At 37.3% G+C, this 21597-nt stretch overlaps 1 protein-coding gene across 1 annotated transcript in view; it reads left to right on the top strand.

The window, feature by feature from the left end:
* The window catches only part of COL6A5 (collagen type VI alpha 5 chain), a 109392-nt gene that overhangs the window by 74135 nt on the left and 13660 nt on the right, over positions 1-21597 (top strand). Inside the window, exons 35-37 of the mRNA XM_061194690.1 lie at positions 2879-2956; positions 5732-5744; positions 8462-8670. Coding sequence (XP_061050673.1) covers positions 2879-2956; positions 5732-5744; positions 8462-8670 — 300 coding nt within the window. The remainder of the gene's footprint in view (positions 1-2878; positions 2957-5731; positions 5745-8461; positions 8671-21597) is intronic.

Genomic DNA, 21597 nt, shown 5'->3' with positions numbered 1-21597 from the left:
TACCTCTGTATCTATAGCTAACCAAAATATGTGAATTAGATGGTGAAAAGGGGACAGGAATAGGACACATCTTGGTTATACCTGGTTTATGCTTTGGTCATAATGCGGTGAGACCTTTTTCATGATATAATGTCTCTTAGCCAAAATCTCAGCACTAGAAGGAACAGAGTGACTGGAGATCTCCTGAACTACACTTGCCCAATGTAAAGAAGTTCTAGCAGCTGTTAGGTGGTCTCCAGGTTGAGCATTTAAATAAAAGTTTTCCCTGCTACACCTGGTTTATTTCCAACCTTGGAGTACCCTGGAGACCTCTGTGAGAGTGCTGGTCCCAAAGAGTTTGAGCATACAGACCACACCGGAATCTTGTGAAAATGGAGGTTCTGATTCAGTATGTGTAGGATGGAGCCTAATATTCTGCATTTCTAACAGGTTCTTCAGTGATGTCAATGCTTCTGGTCCACAGATCACACTTTGAGTAGAAGGGTTCTAAGCCAATGTACTACAAAGCATCACCCATTGGACCAGTGTTAGTCCATAAACTGATGAAATACAGAAATTTCATAAACTGATGAAATACAGAAATATTTCTGAAAGAAAGAAATACAGAAATTGAGAATAAGCATCTAGAAACTTTTAAAGCAATTTGACATTGCCACATTATACAAGTGTATAAACAGTGGACTTTGTCTCATTGAACAAGATATAAACCAAAAGTATCAGTCTACAAAAGGCTAGAAATAAAAATACCTTGTCCTTCACCACAAGTGGTTTAGAAATGCTCTTTCTAGAGAGGTGGTTCTCAACTGGGGATGATTTTGCCCCCCAGATGACATTTGGAAATGTCTGGAGACACTTTTGGTTGTCAGAACTAAGAGAGAGGATACTACTGGTATTTAGTGGGTAGATACCAAGGATGCTGCTAAATATCCTACAATGCACAGGGCGCCCCCCCACAGCAAAGAACAATCCAGCCCAAAATGTCAATAGCATTGAGGTTGAGAAATCCTGCTCTAGAGGATCCCATGGAATCAGAGCTGAACCTTTTCTTTCTGGGAATCTGACAAGTGTAGAGTTAGGTTCTGTTGGAACCAATCCCACCACCCTAGGATTCCAAAGTCGCCCTGGTATTCAAGGAATCTCCAATACCACCATAGTGACAACGTCTTGGAAGTTCACTCTTCATTGCAGAAGGAGCTTCCCATTTCTCCTGTGACTCATATTCGACTGAAGAATCCAATAATTGCCCCTTTGGGGATATCATGTTATTTCTTTAACTCTAAATGCCTTCCATTGTATAATGCACTATTATATTATGAAAAATGAAAGAAAAATTGCTTCCAGTTAAATGTTGATACTGACTTTCCTGTTAGAGTTTTTTATTTTATAGTCTTCAAAAGAGTTCTTTTAGACAGACTACGATATGTCACTCTTGTGCATACATAAAAAGGGAATATACCTGAAATAGACTTGGTTAAGGCATTCCTAAAACTTCTTCTAGTCAAAATTTGACTTTTGTGAGCTCTTTCTTGACTCAGAGTCATTGATACCCATCTTTTCCCATGCAATATTTTTCTTTATACCATCAAGATCGATGATGGATTTTTTTAGAAAATCTTTTTTTTAATTTAATTTTTATTGGAGTATAGTTGATTTAAAATGCCATGCCAGCTCCTGCTGCACAGCAAAGTGAATCAGCCATACATATACATAAATCCACTCTTTTTAAGATTATTTTCCTATACAGGTCATCACAGAGTATTGAGAAGAGTTCCCTGTGCTATACAGTAGGTCCTTATTAGTTATCTATTTTATGTATAGTAGTGTGTATATGTCAATGCACCCCAAAGGAGCAGAACTTTAAAAAGACTCTATGAAATAACACAAAACTGGTCTTGCTGGGCTCTTAAATTAGGCTTTGCAATTATTAGAGCTAGCTTACTTTTGATTTCCATCTGAGCAATGTTGTTAAACACATCCAATTCACTGTCTTCCCATAACCACTTGGTTTGTAGAGGTTAAAAGTCTCCTTTACTAATACTTCCGGGAATTTTTTCTAAACTACTGACCCCAATTCTACAAGTTTTGGTGCTGGCACGTTTGTTGTTCCCACATGCATAGGCGATAACAATGGCATCACGATTCCTTCCTCACTAATAGCAACTGTCAACTACAATTGATTAGAAGACATAGTCTCATTTCAGAGAAATAGAAAAAAATGCTCATCTTAGAACAAGAGAAATATGGTTATTATAAAACCATAAACATTCTGTGAGATATTTTCACGGAGTCTTCGATCATTCAATGGTCAAAGATCTCCTTTCACTAAAACCTATCTATTTTCCTGAATGAGGGGGAAATTATATATTTCTCAGTATTCCACAGTTTATAGAACAACAATAGAAAGAGGTAAAGGAACATATTATTTAGGTCAGTAAGCTAAAATCTTTCCTGTGATTATTTTCCTCCTAGGAAATCAGTGTTAATTGGTGCAGAAGCACAGAAATAGCATCATGTAATAAAATATTACTTTTTCTATTAGCATAAGTCTGAGTGAAAAAGTATTATAGGATCAGAATAAAATTATGTTAGCCTGAACATATGGAAATCGTGTCTCTGCATCACAATTAACCCTTAAATGAACAATTTGAGGAGGTCCGTTTCCATGACCCCGGTAATTCTTTGGCTGCAAAATGTTCTAAAATCAAATTCTGAATGCTATTTCTAGTTGCTACTATTTTCTGTTCTCACCCCAGCCAAATTGTGCTGAAATACTTTAGTGACATTTATCGCTTCAAGAAGATTCCTGTTGGGGTTCTCTTTCCCTAGCAAATACAATTTCTAGTTTAAAAATCTAACTATAATTTTCCTCTCTCAATAGGAGGATTCAATCAGTACCCACCACTGATGCTTGAGAACATCTGCAGACTCATCAATTCAAAGGAAGAGGATAATCGAAGTATCAATCTCCTGTGAGTTAGAAAGCTCTGATATTTACAAGTGACTGTTGATTGACTGAGGGGTGTGTAACTGGCTGATGGCAGATGATAAGGTCTCTGAAGGAAAGGCTCTTCATGTATTCCATTTTCCGTAGCAGAAGTTACACACAAGCATATTTTCTGGATTGATGTTTTTATAACATCCTCATGAGCTTATTACAATTTTGCTTTAAAATTCATGGTTTCCTCAGAAATTTCCGTATTGAAATTTACCCCAGAATTCAGTCTCAACCCACCTCAACTTTACTTCTCATCTCTCCCCATCATAAGCTCTGAGTTCTGGCCACACTGGACTCTTGTCTGCCTTGTGTGACCAGAGGTCCAGGAGTTCACCCTCCTGGACCTCTGGTCACACTGCCTGGGCTCCTGCTCCTTCCAGTGAAACCCTACCCATCCTTCATGGCCCTGATTAAACCTGTCTCCTCTTCAAAGCCCATATTTACTCTCAGTCAAAATCCACAGTTCTTCCTTTTAAAATAACTTTTTACACCTCTGCTGAGGCACTTATTACAGTTTATCCCAATGTCTTGTCTCACTGAAGTATGGGGTTCCATGTGATTCATTGTTTCATTCCCAAAACAGCATGAAAGACCCCACAATATCATTGCACATGTAAATAATTTTCTTTAAAATTTTATCTTGAGTGAAAATAGAAATAATTAATCTGAATGGACTTGAACCTCAAACAGAATGAGAATGGCCCATTTGGCTGCTCTGTGCTTTTCTCTCTATTTCACCAAGCTTGGATCCCTGACTACAGTCTGTGAAAGCCCAGAGTTAGCCCCTAATGGCCCTGTCCTGTCAGATTGCAATTAAGCCAAGAGCTTCTCAAAATAGATGCAGTCTTTCGCATAAAACCCATATATCCAAAATGGCAAGATGAAGTGTTCCTCAGAATTCATGCAAATACATGTTCCTCTCATGTCAGGTTTCATTTATACTTAGTAGTTTAACAAGGAAGTGTCCAGCAGCTCACACCTTCTGAAGGACAATATGGCACTGATGTCCTGTGAAGCAGTGTTTCCCAACATGGAATAGACAATACTCTTATTTAAAGGAAAATCGCTTCTTACAGGACATTTTAATAAAATGTTATTTTAACATGTACAAACACAAATCTAGCTGCAAATACCATATGTGTATAGTTCCTATGTAACTATCAAACAAAAACAAATTCATACATCAAACCCAAGGAAACTCAATAAGACACAAATTTAAAACACTAATTTAATGTATTAGATGATTCTGCTTTGCCAAAATAGAATTCCTAAAAACTAAAATAAGAAATTTTATAGCCAAGCATGTAAACAACCTAAATGTCCATCAACAGATGAATGGATAAAGAAGATATAATACATACACACACACACACACACACACACACAATGGAATATTACTCAGCCATAAAAAATGAAATAATGCCATTTGCAGCAACATGGATGGACCTAGAGATTATCATACTAAGTGAAGTAAGTCAGACAGAGAAAGACAAATATCATATGATATTGCTTATATGTGGAATCTAAAAAAATGGTACAAATGAACTTATTTACAAAAGAGAAATAGACTCACAGACTCAGAAAATAAACTTACAGTTACCAAAGGGGAAAGGTGCAGGGGAGGGTGATAAATTAGGAGTTTGGAATTAACATATACATACTACTATATATAAAATAGGTAAACAACAAGGACCGACTGTATAGCACAGAGAACTATACTCCATATCTTGTAATAACCTATAATGGAAAAGAATCTGAAAAAATACACATATATATGTGTATATATACACATATATATGTATATATATACACATATATATGTATGTATAAATGAATCGCTTTACTGTATACCTGAAGCTAACAGAACATTGTAAATTAACTATGCTTCAATAAAAAAATTTTTAATAATATGGTGCATATTGGTAAAATGTGTAAAACATGATGCATGCTGCAGAGTCACCTCTGCTCTCAGCTTGCCCACTCAGTTCTGTGAGTACTTGATTCCCCAGCACTTGTCTTCACCTGCACTACTGCAAAACAGTCATTCCCACTCTATGTCATCGTATCATTTGCCTTTTGCTTGGTGTGAATGTATTGTTGATAACATTATGTCTGACTTTATTTCCTTTCCTCATTAACTCTCAACAGTTAAAGTAGTACCACTGCGTGCCAAACAACAGTATCAATGCAAACGTAAACATGGACTTGAAATTGCATAAAGGTGCATTAATAGAATAAGAATAAACTTATATTGAATATGTTTTTTATCATCACCTAAATAAAAACACAATATTTTCAAACTATCATTCTTACTCCAAAGAATATAAATGTAGACACCATTTTAGGAAGCATGGTGTCAATGAGATATATTTTATATAGTTTTATTCTTCTCAGAGCAGTTGATGGTAGATTAAATGACTATTTTCTACATTTTCTGTGGAGATTGATATCAAACTGAGACACATTATTTGGTTGTCCCAAGTAACCTATGAGTTTCTTGTCATTTATCTAAAACTCTGTGACAAATCAGACTTGATTTATTCCAAAGTAGTGTTTCATAGGCTATAAGCAGATGGCAGGAAAGGGAAAGATAATGGGAATTTACACAAATGTATCAGTATATGCTTTTTATTTTAAATGAAGTATAATTGATTTACAATATTATATGAGTTTCAGGAGTACAGCAGAATGATTCAGTACTTTTACAGATTATACTCAATTAAAAGTTATTACAAGATAATGGCTATAAGTCCCTGTGCTATACAAAATATCCTTGTTGCTTATATATTTTATACACAGTAGTTTATATCTCTTAATCCCTTACCCCTAACCTGCTCCTCCCCCCCCACCCTCTCCCCTCTGGTAACCACTACTCTGTTCTCTGTACCTGTGAGTCTGTTTCTGTTTTGCTATATACATTCATTTGTATTATTTTTTAGATTTCACATATAAGTGATATCATACAGTATTTGTCTTTCTCTCTCTGACTTACTTAACTAAGCATAATATTCTCTAGGTCCATCCATGTTGCTGCAAATGGCAATAATTCATTCTTTTTTATGGCTGAGTAATATTCTGTTGTATATATATACCACATCTTCTTAAGCCAGTCATCTGTTGATGGACACTTGGGTTGCTTCCAGGTATTGGCTATTGTAAATAGTGCTGCTATGACCAATGGGGTTCATGTATTTTTTCAAATTAGTGTTTGTGTTTTCTTCGGATGTATGCCCAGGATGCGAATTACTGGATCATATGGTAGCTCTATTTTTAGTTTTGTAAGGAACCTCCATACTGTTTTCCATAATGGCTGCACCAATTTACATTCCTACCAACAGTGTACAAGGGTTCCCTTTTCTCCACATCCTCACCAACATTTGTTATTTGTAGACTTTTTGATGATAGCCATTCTGACAGGTGTGAGGAGCTATCTCATTGTGGTTTTGGTTTGTATTTCTCTGATGATTAGCAGTGTTGAGCATCTTTTCATGTGCCTGCTGGCCATTTGTATGTCTTCTTTAGAGAAATTTCTATTTAGCTCTTTTGCCCATTTTTTAACTGGGTTGTTTGGTTTTTGATATTGAGTTGTATGAGCTATTTATCTCTTTTGAATATTAATCCCTTATCAGTCATATCATTTGCAAATATTTTCTCCCACCCCATAGGTTGTCTTTTAGTTTTGTCAATTGTTTCCTTTGCTGTGCAAAAGCTTTTAAGTTTAGTAGGTCCCATTTCTTTATTTTTGCTTTTATTTCTTTTGCTTTAGGAGGCAGAGACAAAAAAATATTGCTTGTAATTTATGTCAGAGAATGTTTTGCCTATATTCTCTTGTAGGAATTTTGTGGCTTCTGGTCTTACATTTAGGTCTTTAATCTATTTTGAGTTTATTTGTGTATATGGTGTGAGAAAATATTCTAATTTCATTGTTTTACATGTAGTTGTCCAGTTTTCCCAGCACCACTTATTGAAGAGACTGTCTTTTCTCCATTGCATATTCTTGCCACTTTTGTCATAGCTAGATTAAGTGACCATAAGTGTGTGGGCTTATTTCTGGGCTCTCTATTCTGTTCCATTGATCTCTGTATCTGTTTTTGTGCCAGTACCTTGCTGTTTTGATTACTGTAGCTCTGTAGTATAGTCTGAAGTCTGGGAGAGTGGTGTCTCCAGCTTTGTTCTTCTTTTCAAGCTTGCTTTGGCAATTCAGCGTCTTTTGTGGTTTCATATGAATCTTAGGATTATTTGTTCTAGTTCTGTGAAAAATTTCATGGGTATTTTGATAGGAATTGCATTAAATCTGCTTTGGGTAGTACAGTCATTTTAGCAATATTAATTCTTTCAATCCAAGGGCACAGGATATCTTTCTATTTCTTTGTATCATCTTTAATTTCCTTTATCAATGTTTTATTGTTTTCAGAGTATGGGTCTTTTACCTCCTTGGTATTTTATTCTTTTCGAAGTGATTTTAAATGGGATTGGTTTTTCACTCTCTCTTTCTGATAGTTCATTATTAGTGTATAGAAAAGCAACAGATTTCTGTATATTAATCTTGTGTCCTGTGACTTTGCTTAATTCATTTATTGGTTCTAATAGTTTTTGGGTAGAGACTTTAGGGTATTTATATAAAGTATCATGCCATCTGCAAATAGGGACAGTTTTATTTCTTCCCTTCCAATTTGAATGCCTTTTATTTCTTTTTCTTATCTGATTGCTGTGGCTAGGACTTCCAAAACTATGTTAAATAGAAGTGGTTAAATAGCCTTATCTTGTCCCTAAATTTAGAGGAAAACCTTTCAGCTTTCCACCATTGTGTATGATGTTAGCTGTGGATTTGCCATAAATGGTCTTTATTATGTTGAGATATGTTCCTTCTGTACCCACTTTGATGAGAGTATTTATCATGAATGGAGGTTGAATTTTGTCAAATGCTTTTTCTGCATATATTGAGATGATCATATGATTTTTGTCCTTCCTTTTGGTAATGTGGCATATCACACTGATTGATTTGTGTATGTTGAGCCATTCTTGTGTCCCTGGAATAAATCCAACTTGACACAGTGTATGATCTTCTTATATACTGTTGGATTCATTTTGCTAATATTTTGTTGAGGATTTTTGCATCTGTACTCATCTAAGATATTGGCATGTAATTTTCTTTCTTTGTAGTGTCTTTGTCTGGTTTTGGTTTCAGGGTACTGGTGGCCTTGTAGAATGAATTTGGGAGTGTTCCATCCTCTTGAATTTTTTGGAATAGTTTGAGAAGGATAGGTATTAGTTCTTCGTTACATGTTTAGTAGAATTCCCCTGTAGTATAATGAATTATTTGATTGAAATAAATTTAGATTTTTATCACCCAATTTTCTTTCTTCTAAGAAATAATTAAGTAACTATATTAAATTGTTGGGATATTTTATTTGTATTCCCCAAAGTTATATAGGTTCACCTAAAACTTTCCCTTTTATCTTCTAGATTTACCCCTGAGCCACATGAGATTTCTTCAGGAGAGGAGAGCTTCATTGGCCAGGAATTGAGTGTGGGCAGAGATTCATCTTTTGTGTTGGAAGACAGTGGAAGTGACCATCTGGCTTACATTCCAAGCCAAATGTTTATGCCACAGAAATTAACAACTAAATATGAAAAAGATCAGGATTCTGAAGAAATTGCAAGTCTCACCTCTGGTAAGGAAATGAAAAGTTATAGCAGTAATTTTAAAATAACTGGATCCTCATCTTTTAACACTAATAGAGAATAAAATAAATAAGGTGGGTATAAAAAGCAACTTTTTTCAAGTTCAAGACGGTGGCTACAACTGCAGCTTTTACTTGATCTGAAGATTTAAATGGTCACAGGTACCACTCTGGAAATCACTGATAAGCTCTAAGAAATGTCCCTGATATGCTCACCAAACTTAAGATTTCTCTAGAAACCACAATTTAGGTTAGTGTGATGTAGAAGGAGGTACTATAGAGAATAACATAGCAAAAGAGGAGTTAAAATAATTTTTAAAAGTTGATCTGACCAGTGCCCCAGAATTTGTGATTTGTGATTGTACGAGAAGGTGTAAGGTTTTTTCACTGGAAATAAAATAAACTACCCCACTCTCTACATTTTTTTTTTTTTTTTTTTTTTTTTGGCTGTGTTGGGTCTTCGTTTCTGCGCGAGGGCTCTCTCCAGTTGCGGCGAGCGGGGGCCACTCCTCATCGCGGTGCGCGGGCCTCTCACTATCGTGACCTCTCTTGTTGCGGAGCACAGGCTCCAGACGCGCAGGCTCAGTAGTTGTGGCTCACGGGCCCAGTTGCTCCGCGGCATGTGGGATCCTCCCAGACCAGGGTTCGAACCCGTGTCCCCTCTATTGGCAGGCAGACTCTCAACCACTGCGCCACCAGGGAAGCCCCTACTCTATACATTTTAATGGCAAAGCAGTAATGCTTTTTGTCAGGATTTAATAGTTTCAAACAAATCAGATCATAGAATTTTGGCTGTATTTTCATTTAAAAGGGTGAGAATTCTAAACAGACTATTCAGCTATTCCATCTATGTATCTAGAGTCTCACAAAATGCTTATTTGGCCAGAATGCCAGCATTTAAAGCATTATGTCGTAAGTATCATGTGTGATGTTAGAATATGCAAGCTTGAAAGAAAAGGTGGCCAATCTCATAATAGTCATTCTTAGTAATTTCCTTGGATAAATAAATGTTCTTTTCCTTGGGTTCAACACTGATGTCCCCATATTTCCCCCCTATTTCTAAAATATACATGTTTGAATTTTGTCTTTAAAGCAGCTAAGCTTTCCTTTATAGAAGCTAGACTTGAGAATTAAAAAGTCAATTACTCATTAGTTGAAAAATAAGACTTTTTTAAAAAAGTAATGAAGTAAACCTGGATGTACGTAGTTCCTTGGCATTAAGGCATTCAAGTGTGTGATTTCTTATTTGAAACAGGTTTTTATCATTATATAGACATAGCTTAAAGAAGAAAATACAAAATTTGTTCTTCTTAAAGGATGCAGTTAATTTGAGGTATTTATTTCAACGGTATGGTTATTACAACAGCCCTCAAGGCATAGGAATTTATTATGGTTTGGTTTAGGAAGAATAAAAAAGAAAAAGAGAAGTTATTTTGGCAGAGTTGGAATACCCAATTGTCATTTGTGATAGTATTGTTAGTGGTAAGCATTTTAAAGTCTAATAATTCAGAAGTGTGAAACTTTTCAAGAAAGAATTAATTGGATATTTAAGGGAAAAAAGGAGAAACTCATCTTTGCAGCCATCTTTAATGACTGTTGTTCAGTAATAATAGAAACACTTTTCATTTGGTTTTTCAGATGTCTGGGTATCAAGATACTCATAACCAGTTTAAGGTCCAATTTGGCTGCAGAAATAATTGTTGCATGGCTCTATAGGAAAAAAATGTCAATTTGCTGTTACACCCACCACACCCAATTTCTCTTGCGGTGGATTGAAGTGTGTTGGGAGTTCTGTGGAGGATTATGTTGAGTTGTGATTGCCTGGAAACAGAGTCTCAGACCTAAGGATAATATATATTTTTTATCCTTTAAATAAATCTGAGTCTCAGATCATCAGTGTTGTCTAGGGACTTCATACTATTCCTTTCTTTCTTTTTTTCTTTTTAAAATCATTGCTAGCTAGTTGTCAAAAGCTGCTGAGAACTTTCTGTATAATGTGCCATCCTCAAGGAGAGTAAATTGTAGTTCAGATATTTTATCTAGTCGCTAAGAGATGAGCTTTGATACGTTCCAGATGTATTGCACAAATAAAAAGATTGATAACTTCTGTAAGAACTTCCACATGCTATGCTTTTTACTCATTTATAATGTGATTCTTATGGCCAAGGGCTGAATTTTGTGCCCTTGAACAGAGAGTCCTGGGGAAGTCAAGAACCTTAACCATTTAAGAAACTTTTAGAGTTCCCAGAGTACTGTGGGCTGGCAATGAGTTGTGTATCACTCTCTTTCACAAGAAACACAACCACTATCTCTCTACCTAGGCCTCTCCCTTGCTTCTTCCTCCCTACTCCAGTTTCCAAGTTCATCCTTAATTCCATCACCTTTCCTGGCCCTCTCCACTCCTTACAGCAGCTCAAAGACAATTTGTATCAGGATCACCTGGAAGCCCTTCACAAGCATAGATTCCTAAGCCCTTCTCAGTACTACTGCTTCATATTTAGGGGTGTGAGTGGCCAGGAAAAAGCCACAAGTTTTAAAACCACCACGGGTGATTTTTGTAGGTCCTCATTTTTCAGATCCACTATTCTAGTGATTCTCAAAAAGTGTGTCCGTAAACCAGCCGCATCAGCATCACCTGGGAACTCGTTAGAAATGCACTGATCCTGGACCTACTGAAGCAGAAACTGGAGGTGGGGCTCAGCCATCTGATTTTTAACAAGCGAAAAATCTGATCCAGGCTGAAGTTTAAGAACTACTGTGCATGCTACCACTTTGGTGTGCTTTCAGATTTGCTCTGTGTTCTCAGCTAAAAGCAATTGAGTAACTAGTATCACAGAACAGAAGAATTCCTATTGTCAAAGGGATCCAGGTAAACTGGATTATAATTTTATTTTACTCATCCAAGAACACTGAACATTCATCCACCCATCTATTCATCCAACATCTATCCAACAAGACATTTTAAGATCCAAATATGTAGGGGTTATCTAGAGATACTATTATGCATTTTGACCACGGCATCCACAATATAAAAATTCCTTGGAAAATTCAGTTGCTCTTAATTACTCACCAATGGAATACACATAGTTCTTTGGAATTATGTAATGAAAAATGGGTGGTTTAATTCTAATTAAATTGCAACTGTTGACCCAATGGTGAGCCTAGCACTTTCTCAAAGATGCTATGTTAACTAATACTTAAGATACAGTTAGTCTATTGTCAAGATTAAAGAGGGACAGGATAATTTTTAATGAATGTTAAATACCAACCCAAACTCAGCCTAGGGCACACTCATAGCTTTAAGCACTCCCTGGCCTTAGGATAATTTCAGCTGACGTTCTTTTCAATGAATTTTATTAAGAAATAAGAGGCAACACTTCCCTCTTCAAACTAGGCTGGAGTTGTGCTCAAGGGAATTTGCATGGATTTTGCTTTACATTTTTATTTTGCTAACTTTGATCGTGATCTACAATCAGGTTTTTTTTTTAAGCCAATGTATCTTTTGATTTTGAATCAATCATAAGGTATTAGAGCTGGAAAGGTATTTAGTGATTAGCCCTTGCAAATTCACCTGGGGATGATTCCACCCTGCTCTACCCTAGGAGACATATTGCAATGTCTGGAGACATTTTTAGTTGTCATAACTGGAGGGTGCTACTGGCATCTAGTGGGTAGAGGCCACAGATGCTGCTAAACATCCTACAATGCACACAGGACATCCTCTCACAACAAAGAATTATCCAGTCAGACTGTCAATAGTGAAAGAAACCCTGTTTTAGAAGAAACTTCAAGCCCCCAAGCTCAGGGAACTAAAACATTCAGTATAGGGACTCAAGATTTCTACACCCTGTCCACTGTTTCCCAGTACACCCTCAGGATTCTGCTAATTTTTAAAAAATTGTAAAAGTACTATCATACCATATAAAATTGTAATACAGAGTCACAAATCACACAATTTAGCAGACTGAGCTATTTGTAGTGTGGAGTACAGTTTTTGGTTTTTCCACAGGCATATAGGTTTACATAGTTTTATTCAATTTCATATCCTGCTTTTCACATATGCTATACATTTTACATATTGCTGCAAGCTTCATACTGATTTTTCTGTGTTCTCATAATGTTACTTTCAATGAATGAATGTATTTAACTATTTATCTGTTGTTGAACACTTAGCTTGCTTCCAATTTTTGCTGTCACATGTTGAACTTGAAGACATATATCTTCTGCTACATTTAAATCTGTACTGGAATTAAATGCAGCAGAACTGGCTTCTGAGTCACCCAATGGAGCAGTCGCCCAGCTGAATGTCCTACTTTCATATCTGTACACATGCTAAAGAGGTCAGTGATAGAATTGGGATCATGTCTGAATTGTAATGACATGTTTCATGAATGCTTTAGGAAATCTCAATCATCTGGTTGCTCTTTGGGGGATAAACTGAGTCTCCTGTTCATTTTAAGCTGTGGACTGAGGTTGTGACATTCACTTTTGCTTGAGAATTTATTGTATAGTTATTATACTTTGGGTGTCTTCCTTGAAGATTTTGCATGCGGCAGAGCTAATGTGAACTGCGAGTTCAGGGGATGTGGATGATTTGACTTCATGGAGGCTGCTTCTGTAGATCTCATGCAATCATTTGTTGCAATTACTAAAGCAATGTTCTATAGTGTTAGCAACACGTGTTTTCATGGGAACCCTTTGCTAATGGAATAAAACGTAGATAGTTGAAGTGATAATTGGGTGATGGTGGTGGTGGCGATCGACAAAGCAGTGGCAGCCCTCATTGAGGGCTTCCTATAGGAAAGGACTCTGCCAAGCATCTACATGGATTTTCCTATGAATACCTATGCAGCAAATATGTATTTGACTCCTGTTCTGAATTAAGCCCCATGCTAGTCTTTTGGGGGGTTAGAAAGATTTAAAAAAAAAAGATTCAGACAGAGGCCCTGTCTTCAAGGAGCTTGTAGTCTGGTAATCAAAGTATACTCTGAGTTAAAAAATTTAAAAAAAGCCTAATACAAGTAAGAAAGTATTCAGTTTAATAAAAAGTGCAGATGGAATGCTTTGGGGGCCAGTATTCATTTCAGCATTGTATTCACTGTCTCACTTGATGATCAACCAATGCATGAGAAATAATAGTAATGACAGAAGCTACCACTTATTTAGTGCAACTATGCGCCGGGCACTTTATATACATGATTTAACTTAATCCTTACCCTGAAAATCTATTATTATTATTATAATGACTATTACATATTACAGATGAGGACACTGATGCAAAGGTTAAGATCCTTAAGCAACATCACACAGCTTCTAAGCGGCAGAGCCAGGATTCAAATCCATGCCCATTTCCACAAAAACGTTAACTTAACAATGTAGTGTGTGTTGTCTGGCAAGGGCATTGTTTGCATTTTCAAATGACGGAATATATCCAGCTGCCAAATTTCACGATCATCACGTCATCAATGGGAGAGCTTTTTTTAAAACAATTTTGGTGGTACAATTCAATTTTTAAATTTTAATTTAATTATTTTTCTCTCATGCTTTTTTATAAACCATACATGAATAAAGCCATAAATATTTATTAATTCTTTTTTTAGCATCTTTATTGGAGTATAATTGCCTTAAAATGTTGTGTTAGTTTCTGCTGTATAACAAAGTGAATCAGCTATACAGATACTTATAAACCCATATCCCCTCCCTTTTTCATCTCCCTCCCACCCTCCCTATCTCACACCCTATCTCACCCCTCTAGGTGGTCACAAAGCACCGCGCTGATCTCCCTGTGCTATGCAACTACTTCCCACTAGCTATCTATTTTATATTTGGTAGTGTATATATGTCCATGCCACTCTCTCACTTCGTCCCAGCTTAACCTTCGCCCTCCCTGTGTCCTCAAGTCCATTCTCTGCGTCTGCGTCTTTATTCCTGCCCTGCTCGTCGGTTCATCAGAACCATTTTTTTTTTTTTTGGATTCCATATATATATGTTAGCATATGGTATTTGTTTTTCTCTTTCTGACTTACTTCACTGTCTATGACAGACTCAAGGTCCATCCACCTCATTACAAATTACTCAATTTCATTTCTTTTCATGACTGAGTAATATTCCATTGTATATATGTGCCACATCTTCTTTTTTTTTTTTTAACGTTTTTATTGGAGTATAATTGCTTTACAATGCTGTGTTAGTTTCTGATTTATAACAAAGTGAATCAGTTATACATATACATATATCCCCATATCTCTTCCCTCTTGCGTCTCCCTCCCTCCCACCCTCCCTATCCCACCCTTCTAGCTGATCACAAAGCACCAAGCTGATCTCCCTGTGCTGTGTGACTGCTTCCCACTAGCTATCTATTTTACATTTGGTAGTGTATATATGTCCATATATACACTACCACTCTCTCACTTTGTCCCAGCTTACCCTTCCCCTCCCCATGTCCTCAAGTCCATTCTCTAGTAGGTCAGCATCTCTATTCCCATCTTGCCCCTAGGTTCTTCATGACCAATTTTTCTTCTTTTCTTTTTTTTTAGATTCCATATATATGTGTTAGCATACGGTATTTATTTTTCTCTTTCTGACTTACTTCACTCTGTATGAAAGACTCTAGGTCCATCCACCTCGTTACAAATAACTCAATTTCATTTCATTTTATGGCTGAGTAATATTCCATTGCATATATGTGCCACATCTTCTTTATCCATTCATCTGTTGATGGACACTTAGGTTGCTTCCATGTCCTGCCTATTGTAACTAGTGCTGCAATGAACATTGTGGTACATGTCTTTTTGAATTATGGTTTTCTCAGGGTATATGCCCAGTAGTGGGATTGCTGGGTCATATGGCAGTTCTATTTTTAGTTTCTTGAGGAACCTCCATACTGTTCTCCATACTGGATGCCTCAATTTACATTCCCACCAACAGTGCAAGAGTGTTCCCTTTTCTCCACACCCTCTCCAGCACTTATTGTTTCTAGATTTTTTGATGATGGCCATTCTGTCCAATGTGAGGTGATACCTCATTGTGGTTTTGACTTGCATTTCTCTAGTGATTAGTGATGTTGAGCATCTTTTCATGTGCCTGTTAGCCATCTGTATGTCTTCTTTGGAGAAATGTCTATTTAGATTTTCCACCCATTTTTGAATTGGGTTGTTTGTTTTTCTGATATTGAGCTGTATGAGCTGCTTATAGATTTTGGAGATTAATCCTTTGTCAGTTGCTTCGTTTGCAAATATTTTCTCCTATTCTGAAGGTTGTATTTTCATCTTGTTTATGGTTTCCTTTGCTGTGCAAAAGCTTTTAAGTTTCATTAGGTCCCATTTGTTTATTTTTGTTTTTATTTCCATTTCTCTAGGAGGTGGGTCAAAAAGCATCTTGCAGTGATTTATGTCATAGAGTGTTCTGCCTATGTTTTCCTCTAAGAGTTTTATATTGTCTGGCCTTACATTTAGGTCTTTAATCCATTTTGAGTTTATTTTTGTGTATAGTGTTATGGAGTGTTCTAATTTCATTCTTTTACATGTAGCTATCCAGTTTTCCCAGCACCACTTATTGAAGAGACTGTCTTTTCTCCATTGTATATTCTTGCTTCCTTTATCAAAAATAAGGTGACCATATGTGCATGGGTTTATCTCTGGGCTTTCTATCCTGTTCCATTGATCTATATTTCTGTTTTTGTGCCAGTCTTGATTACTGTAGCTTTGTAGTATAGGAAGTCAGGGAGCCTGATTCCTCCAGCTCCGTTTTTCTTTCTCAAGATTGCTTTGGATATTTGGGGTCTTTTGTGTTTCCATAGAAATTGTGAAAATTTTTGTTCTAGTTCTGTGAAAAATGCCATTGGTAATTTGATAGGGATTGCACTGAATCTGTAGATTGCTTTTGGTAGTATAGTCATTTTCGCAATGTTGATTCTTCCAATCCAAGAACATGGTATAGCTCTCCATCTGTTTGTATCATCTTTAATTTCCTTCATCAGTGTCATAGTTTTCTGCATACAGGGCTTTTGTTTCCTTAGGTAGCTTTATTCCTAGGCATTTTATTCTTTTGGTTGAAATGGTAAATGGGAGTGTTTCCTTAATTTCTCTTTCTGACTTTTCATCATTAATGTATAGAAATACAAGATATTTCTGTGCATTAATTTTGTATTCTGCTACTTTACCAAATTCATTGATTAGCTTTAGTAGTTTTCTGGTAGCATCTTTAGGATTCTCTATGTATACTATCATGTGATCTGCAAACAGTGACAGTTTTACTTCTTTTCCGATTTGGATTCCATTTTTTTTCTTTTTCTTCTCTGATTACCATGGCTAAAACTTCCAAAACTGTCTTGAATAATAGTGGTGAGGGTGGGCACCCTTGTCTTGTTCCTGATCTTAGAGGAAATGGTTTCAGTTTTTCACCATTGAGAATGATGTTGGCTGTGGGTTTGTCATACATGGCCTTTATTATGTTGAGGTGGGTTCCCTCTATGCCTACTTTCTGGAGAGTTTTTATCCTAAATGGGTGTTGAATTTTGTCAAAAGCCTTTTCTGTATCTACTGAGATTATCCTACGGTTCTTATCTTTCAATTTGTTAATATGGTATATCACATTGATTGATTTGCGTATATTGAAGAATCCTTGCATTCCTGGGATAAACCCCACTTGATCATGGTGTATGACCTTTTAGTGTGCTTTTGGATTCTGTTTGCTAGTATTTTGTTGAGGATTTTTGCATCTGTGTTCGTCTGTGATATTAGCCTGTAGTTTTCTTTCTTTGTGACATCTTTGTCTGGTTTTGTTGTTAGGGTGATGGTGGCTTCGTAGAATGAGTTTGGGAGTGTTCCTCCCTCTGCTATATTTTGGAAGTGTTTGAGAAGGATAGGTCTTAGGTCTTCTCTAAATGTTTCATAAAATTCACCTGTGAAGCCATCTGGTCCTAGGTTTTTGTTTGTTGGAAGATTCTTAATCACAGTTTCAATTTCATTACTTGTGATTGGCCTGTTCATATTTTCTATTCCTTCCTGGTTCAGTCTTGGAAGGTTGTACTTTCTATGAATTTGTCCATTTCTTCCAGGTTGTCCATTTTATTGGCATATAGTTGCTTGTGGTAGTCTCTCTGATCCTTTTTATTCTGCAGTGTCAGTTGTTACATCTCCATTTTCATTTCTAGTTCTGTTGATTTGAGTCCTCTCCCTTTTTTTCTTGATGAGTCTGGCTAATGGTTTATCAATTTTGTTTATCTTCTCAAAGAACCAGCTTTCATTTTTCTTAATCTTTGCTATTGTTTCCTTCATTTCTTTTTCATTTATTTCTGAACTGACCTTTATGATTTCTTTCCTTCTGCCAACTTTGGGGTTTTTTTGTTGTTCTTCTTCTTCTTTCTCTAATTGCCTTAGGTATAAGGTTAGGTTGTTTATTTGAGATTTTTCTTGTCTCTTGGGGTAGGATTGTATTGCTATAAACTTACCTCTTAGAACTGCTTTTGCTGCATTCTATAGGTTTTGGATCATCATGTTTTCATTGTCATTTGTCTCTAGGTTTTTTTTGATTCCTCTTTGATTTCTTCAGTGATAACTTGGTTATTTAGTAGCATATTGTTTAGCCTCCATGTGTTCGTATTTTTTACAGTTTTTTCCCTGTAATTGATATCTAGTCTCATAATGTTGTTGTCGGAAAAGATATTTGATACGATTTCAATTTTCTTAAATTTACTGAGGCTTGATTTTTGACCCAAGATATGATCTTTCCTGGAGAATGTTCCATGTGAACTTGAGAGGAAAGTGTATTCTGTTGTTTTTGGATAGAATGTCCTTTAAATATCAATTAAGTCCACCTGGTCTAATGTGTCATTTAAAGCTTGTGTTTCCTTATTTATTTTCATTTTGGATAATCTGTCCATTGGTGAAAGTGGGGTGTTAAAGTCCTCTACTATTATTGTGTTACTATCGATTTCCCCTTTTATGGCTGTTAACATTTGCCTTATGTATTGAGGTGTTCCTATGTTGGGTGCATAAATATGTACAATTGTTATATCTTCTTCTTGGATTGATACCTTGATCATTATGTAGTGTCCTTCTTTGTCTCTTGTAATAGTCTTTATTTTAAAGTCTATTTTGTGTTATATGAGAATTGCTACTCCAGCTTTCTTTTGATTTCCATTTTCATGGAATATCTTTTTCCATCCCCTCCCTTTCAATCTGCATGTGTCTCTAGATCTGAAGTGGGTCTCTTGTAGACAGCATATATACGGCCCTTGTTTTTGTATCCATTCAGCCAGTCTATGTCTTTTGTTTGGGGCAATTAATCCATTTACATTTAAGGTAATTATTGTTCTGTATGTTCCTATTACCATTTTCTTAATTGTTTTGGGTTTATTATTGTAGGTCTTTTCCTTCTCTTGTGTTTCCCACCTAGAGAACTTCCTTTAGCATTTGTTGTAGAGCTGGTTTGGTGATGCTGAATTCTCTTGGCTTTTGCCTGTCTGTAAAGGTTTTAATTTCTCTGTCAAATCTGAATGAGATCCTTGCTGGATAGAGTAATCTTCGTTGTAGGTTTTCCCCTTTCATCACTTTAAATATGTCCTACCACTCCCTTCTGTCTTGCAGAATTTCTGCTGAAAGATCAGCTGTTAACCTTATGGGGATTCCCTTGTGTGTTATTTGTTGTTTTTCCCTTGCTGCTTTTAATATTTTTTCTTTGTGTTTAATTTTTGATAGTTTGATTAATATTACTATTTCCTTTCTCATGTTAGAGATGTTTTCAACTATAATCTCTTCAAATATTTTCTCAGACCTTTTCTTTTTCTCTTCTTCTCTTGGGATCCCTATAATTCGAATGTTGGTGCATTTAATGTTGTCCCAGAGGTCTCTGAGACTGTTCTCACTTCTTTTCGTTCTCTTTTCTTTATTCTGCTCTGTGGCAGTTGTTTCCAATATTCTATCTTCCAGGTCGCTTATCCATTCTTTTGCCTCAGTTATTCTGTTACTGATTCCTTCTAGAGTATGTTTAATTTCATTTATTGTGTTGTACATCATTGTTTGTTTGCTCTTTAGTTCTTCTAAGTCCTTGTTAAAAGTTTCTTGTATTTTCTCCATTCTATTTCCAAGATTTTGGATCATGTTTACTATCATTACTCTGAATTGTTTTCAGGTAGACTGCCTATTTCCTCTTTATTTGTTTGGTCTGGTGGGTTTTTACCTTGCTTCTTCATCAGCTGCATATTTCTATGTGTTCTCATTTTGTTTAAGTTAGTGTGTTTGGGGTTGCCTTTTCACAGGCTGCAGGTTCATAGTTCATGTTATTTTTGGTGTCTGCCCCCAGTGGATGAGTTTGGTTCAGTGGCTTGTGTAGGCTTCCTTGTGGGGGGGACTGGTGCCTGTGCTCTGGTGGGTGGGGCTGGATCTTGTCCTTCTTGTGGGCAGGGCCGAATCCTGTGGTATGTTTTGGGGTGTCTGTGAACTTAGTATGACTTTAGGCAGCCTCTCTGCTAATGGGTGGGTTTGTGTTCCTGTCTTGCTAGTTGTTTGTCATGGGGTGTCCAGCACTGGAGCTTGCTGGATGTTGGGTGGAGCTGAGTCTTAGTGTTGAGACAGATCTCTGGGAGAGCTCTCACTGATTAATATTACATGGGGCCGGGAGGGCTCTGTTGGACCAATATCCTGGATTTGGCTCTCCCACCTCGGAAGCTCAGGCCTGACACCCGGCCGGAGCACCAAGAGTCTACCAGCCACACGGCTAGGAAGAAAAGGAAAAAAAAGAAACAAACAGATAGAGTCCCCAAACAAATGGTAAAACAAATCTAAACAAACAAAATCACACAAAGAAACATACACACACACACTCACAAAAAGAGAAGAAAAGAAAAAAGGAAAAGAACAACCAAACCAATAAACAAATACACCAGTGATAACAAGCACTAAAAACTAAACTAAGATAAACATAAAACCAAAAACAAATCAGACACAGAAAGCAAACCCCAAGTCTACAGTTGCTCCCAAAGTCCACTGTCTCAATTTTGGGAACATTTGTTGTGTATTCAGGTATCCACAGATGCAGGGTTTATCAAGTTGATTGCGGGGATTTAATCTGCTGCTCCTGAGGCTGCACAGAGAAATTTCCCTTTGTCTTCTTTGTTTGCACAGCTCCTGGGGTTCAGCTTTGGTTTTCGCCCCGCCTCAGCATGTAGGCCACCCTCAGGTGTCTGTTCCCCACCTAGACAGGAGGGGGTCAAAGCAGTGGCTGATTAGGTCTCTTTTGTGCACTCAGGCCGGGGAGAGGGAGGGGTACCATAGCCATAATTGGAATGCAGGGCGAGCCTGCCGCAGCAGAGGCTGGCATGATATTGCAACAGCCTGAGGCACACCATGTGTTCTTCTATGGAAGTTGTCCCTGGCTCACAGGTCCCTGGGTGTGTGGTAGTGTGACCTCCACTTGCATATAGGATTCTTGGTAACAGCAGCAGCATTAGCGGTCCATGCCCATTTCTGGGGTCTGAGATGATAGCCACAGCTCATGCCTGGCTCTGGAGCTCACTTAGGTCGTGCTCTGCCATCTGTGGGCACACAGAACAGGAAGTCCCTCTCCTCATGCACCCCAAAACAATGGTCTCTTGCCTATCCAGCAGCTCCAGACTTTTTCCCAGACTCCCTCCTAGCTAGCTGTGGCGCACTAGCCCCCTTTAGGCCGTGTTCACGCAGCCAACCCCAGTCCTCTCCATGGGGTCTGACCTCTGAAGCCCAAGCTTCAGCTCCCAGCCCCCACCCACCCCGGCAGGTGAGCAGACAAGTCTCCCAGGCTGGTGAGTGCTGGTCGACACCCATCCTCTGTGCAGGAATCTCTCCACTTTGCCCCCTGCGCCCCTGTTGCTGTGCTCTCCTCCGTGGCTCTGAAGCTTCCCCCCTGTCCACCCCCCACCTCTGCCAGTGAAGGATCTTC

Source organism: Eubalaena glacialis, chromosome 6, assembly GCF_028564815.1.
Source record: "Eubalaena glacialis isolate mEubGla1 chromosome 6, mEubGla1.1.hap2.+ XY, whole genome shotgun sequence".
NCBI classification, from domain to species: Eukaryota; Metazoa; Chordata; class Mammalia; order Artiodactyla; family Balaenidae; genus Eubalaena; species Eubalaena glacialis.
Note: the sequence above shows the minus strand (reverse complement) of the source record. Positions and strands in the feature narration are given on the sequence as shown.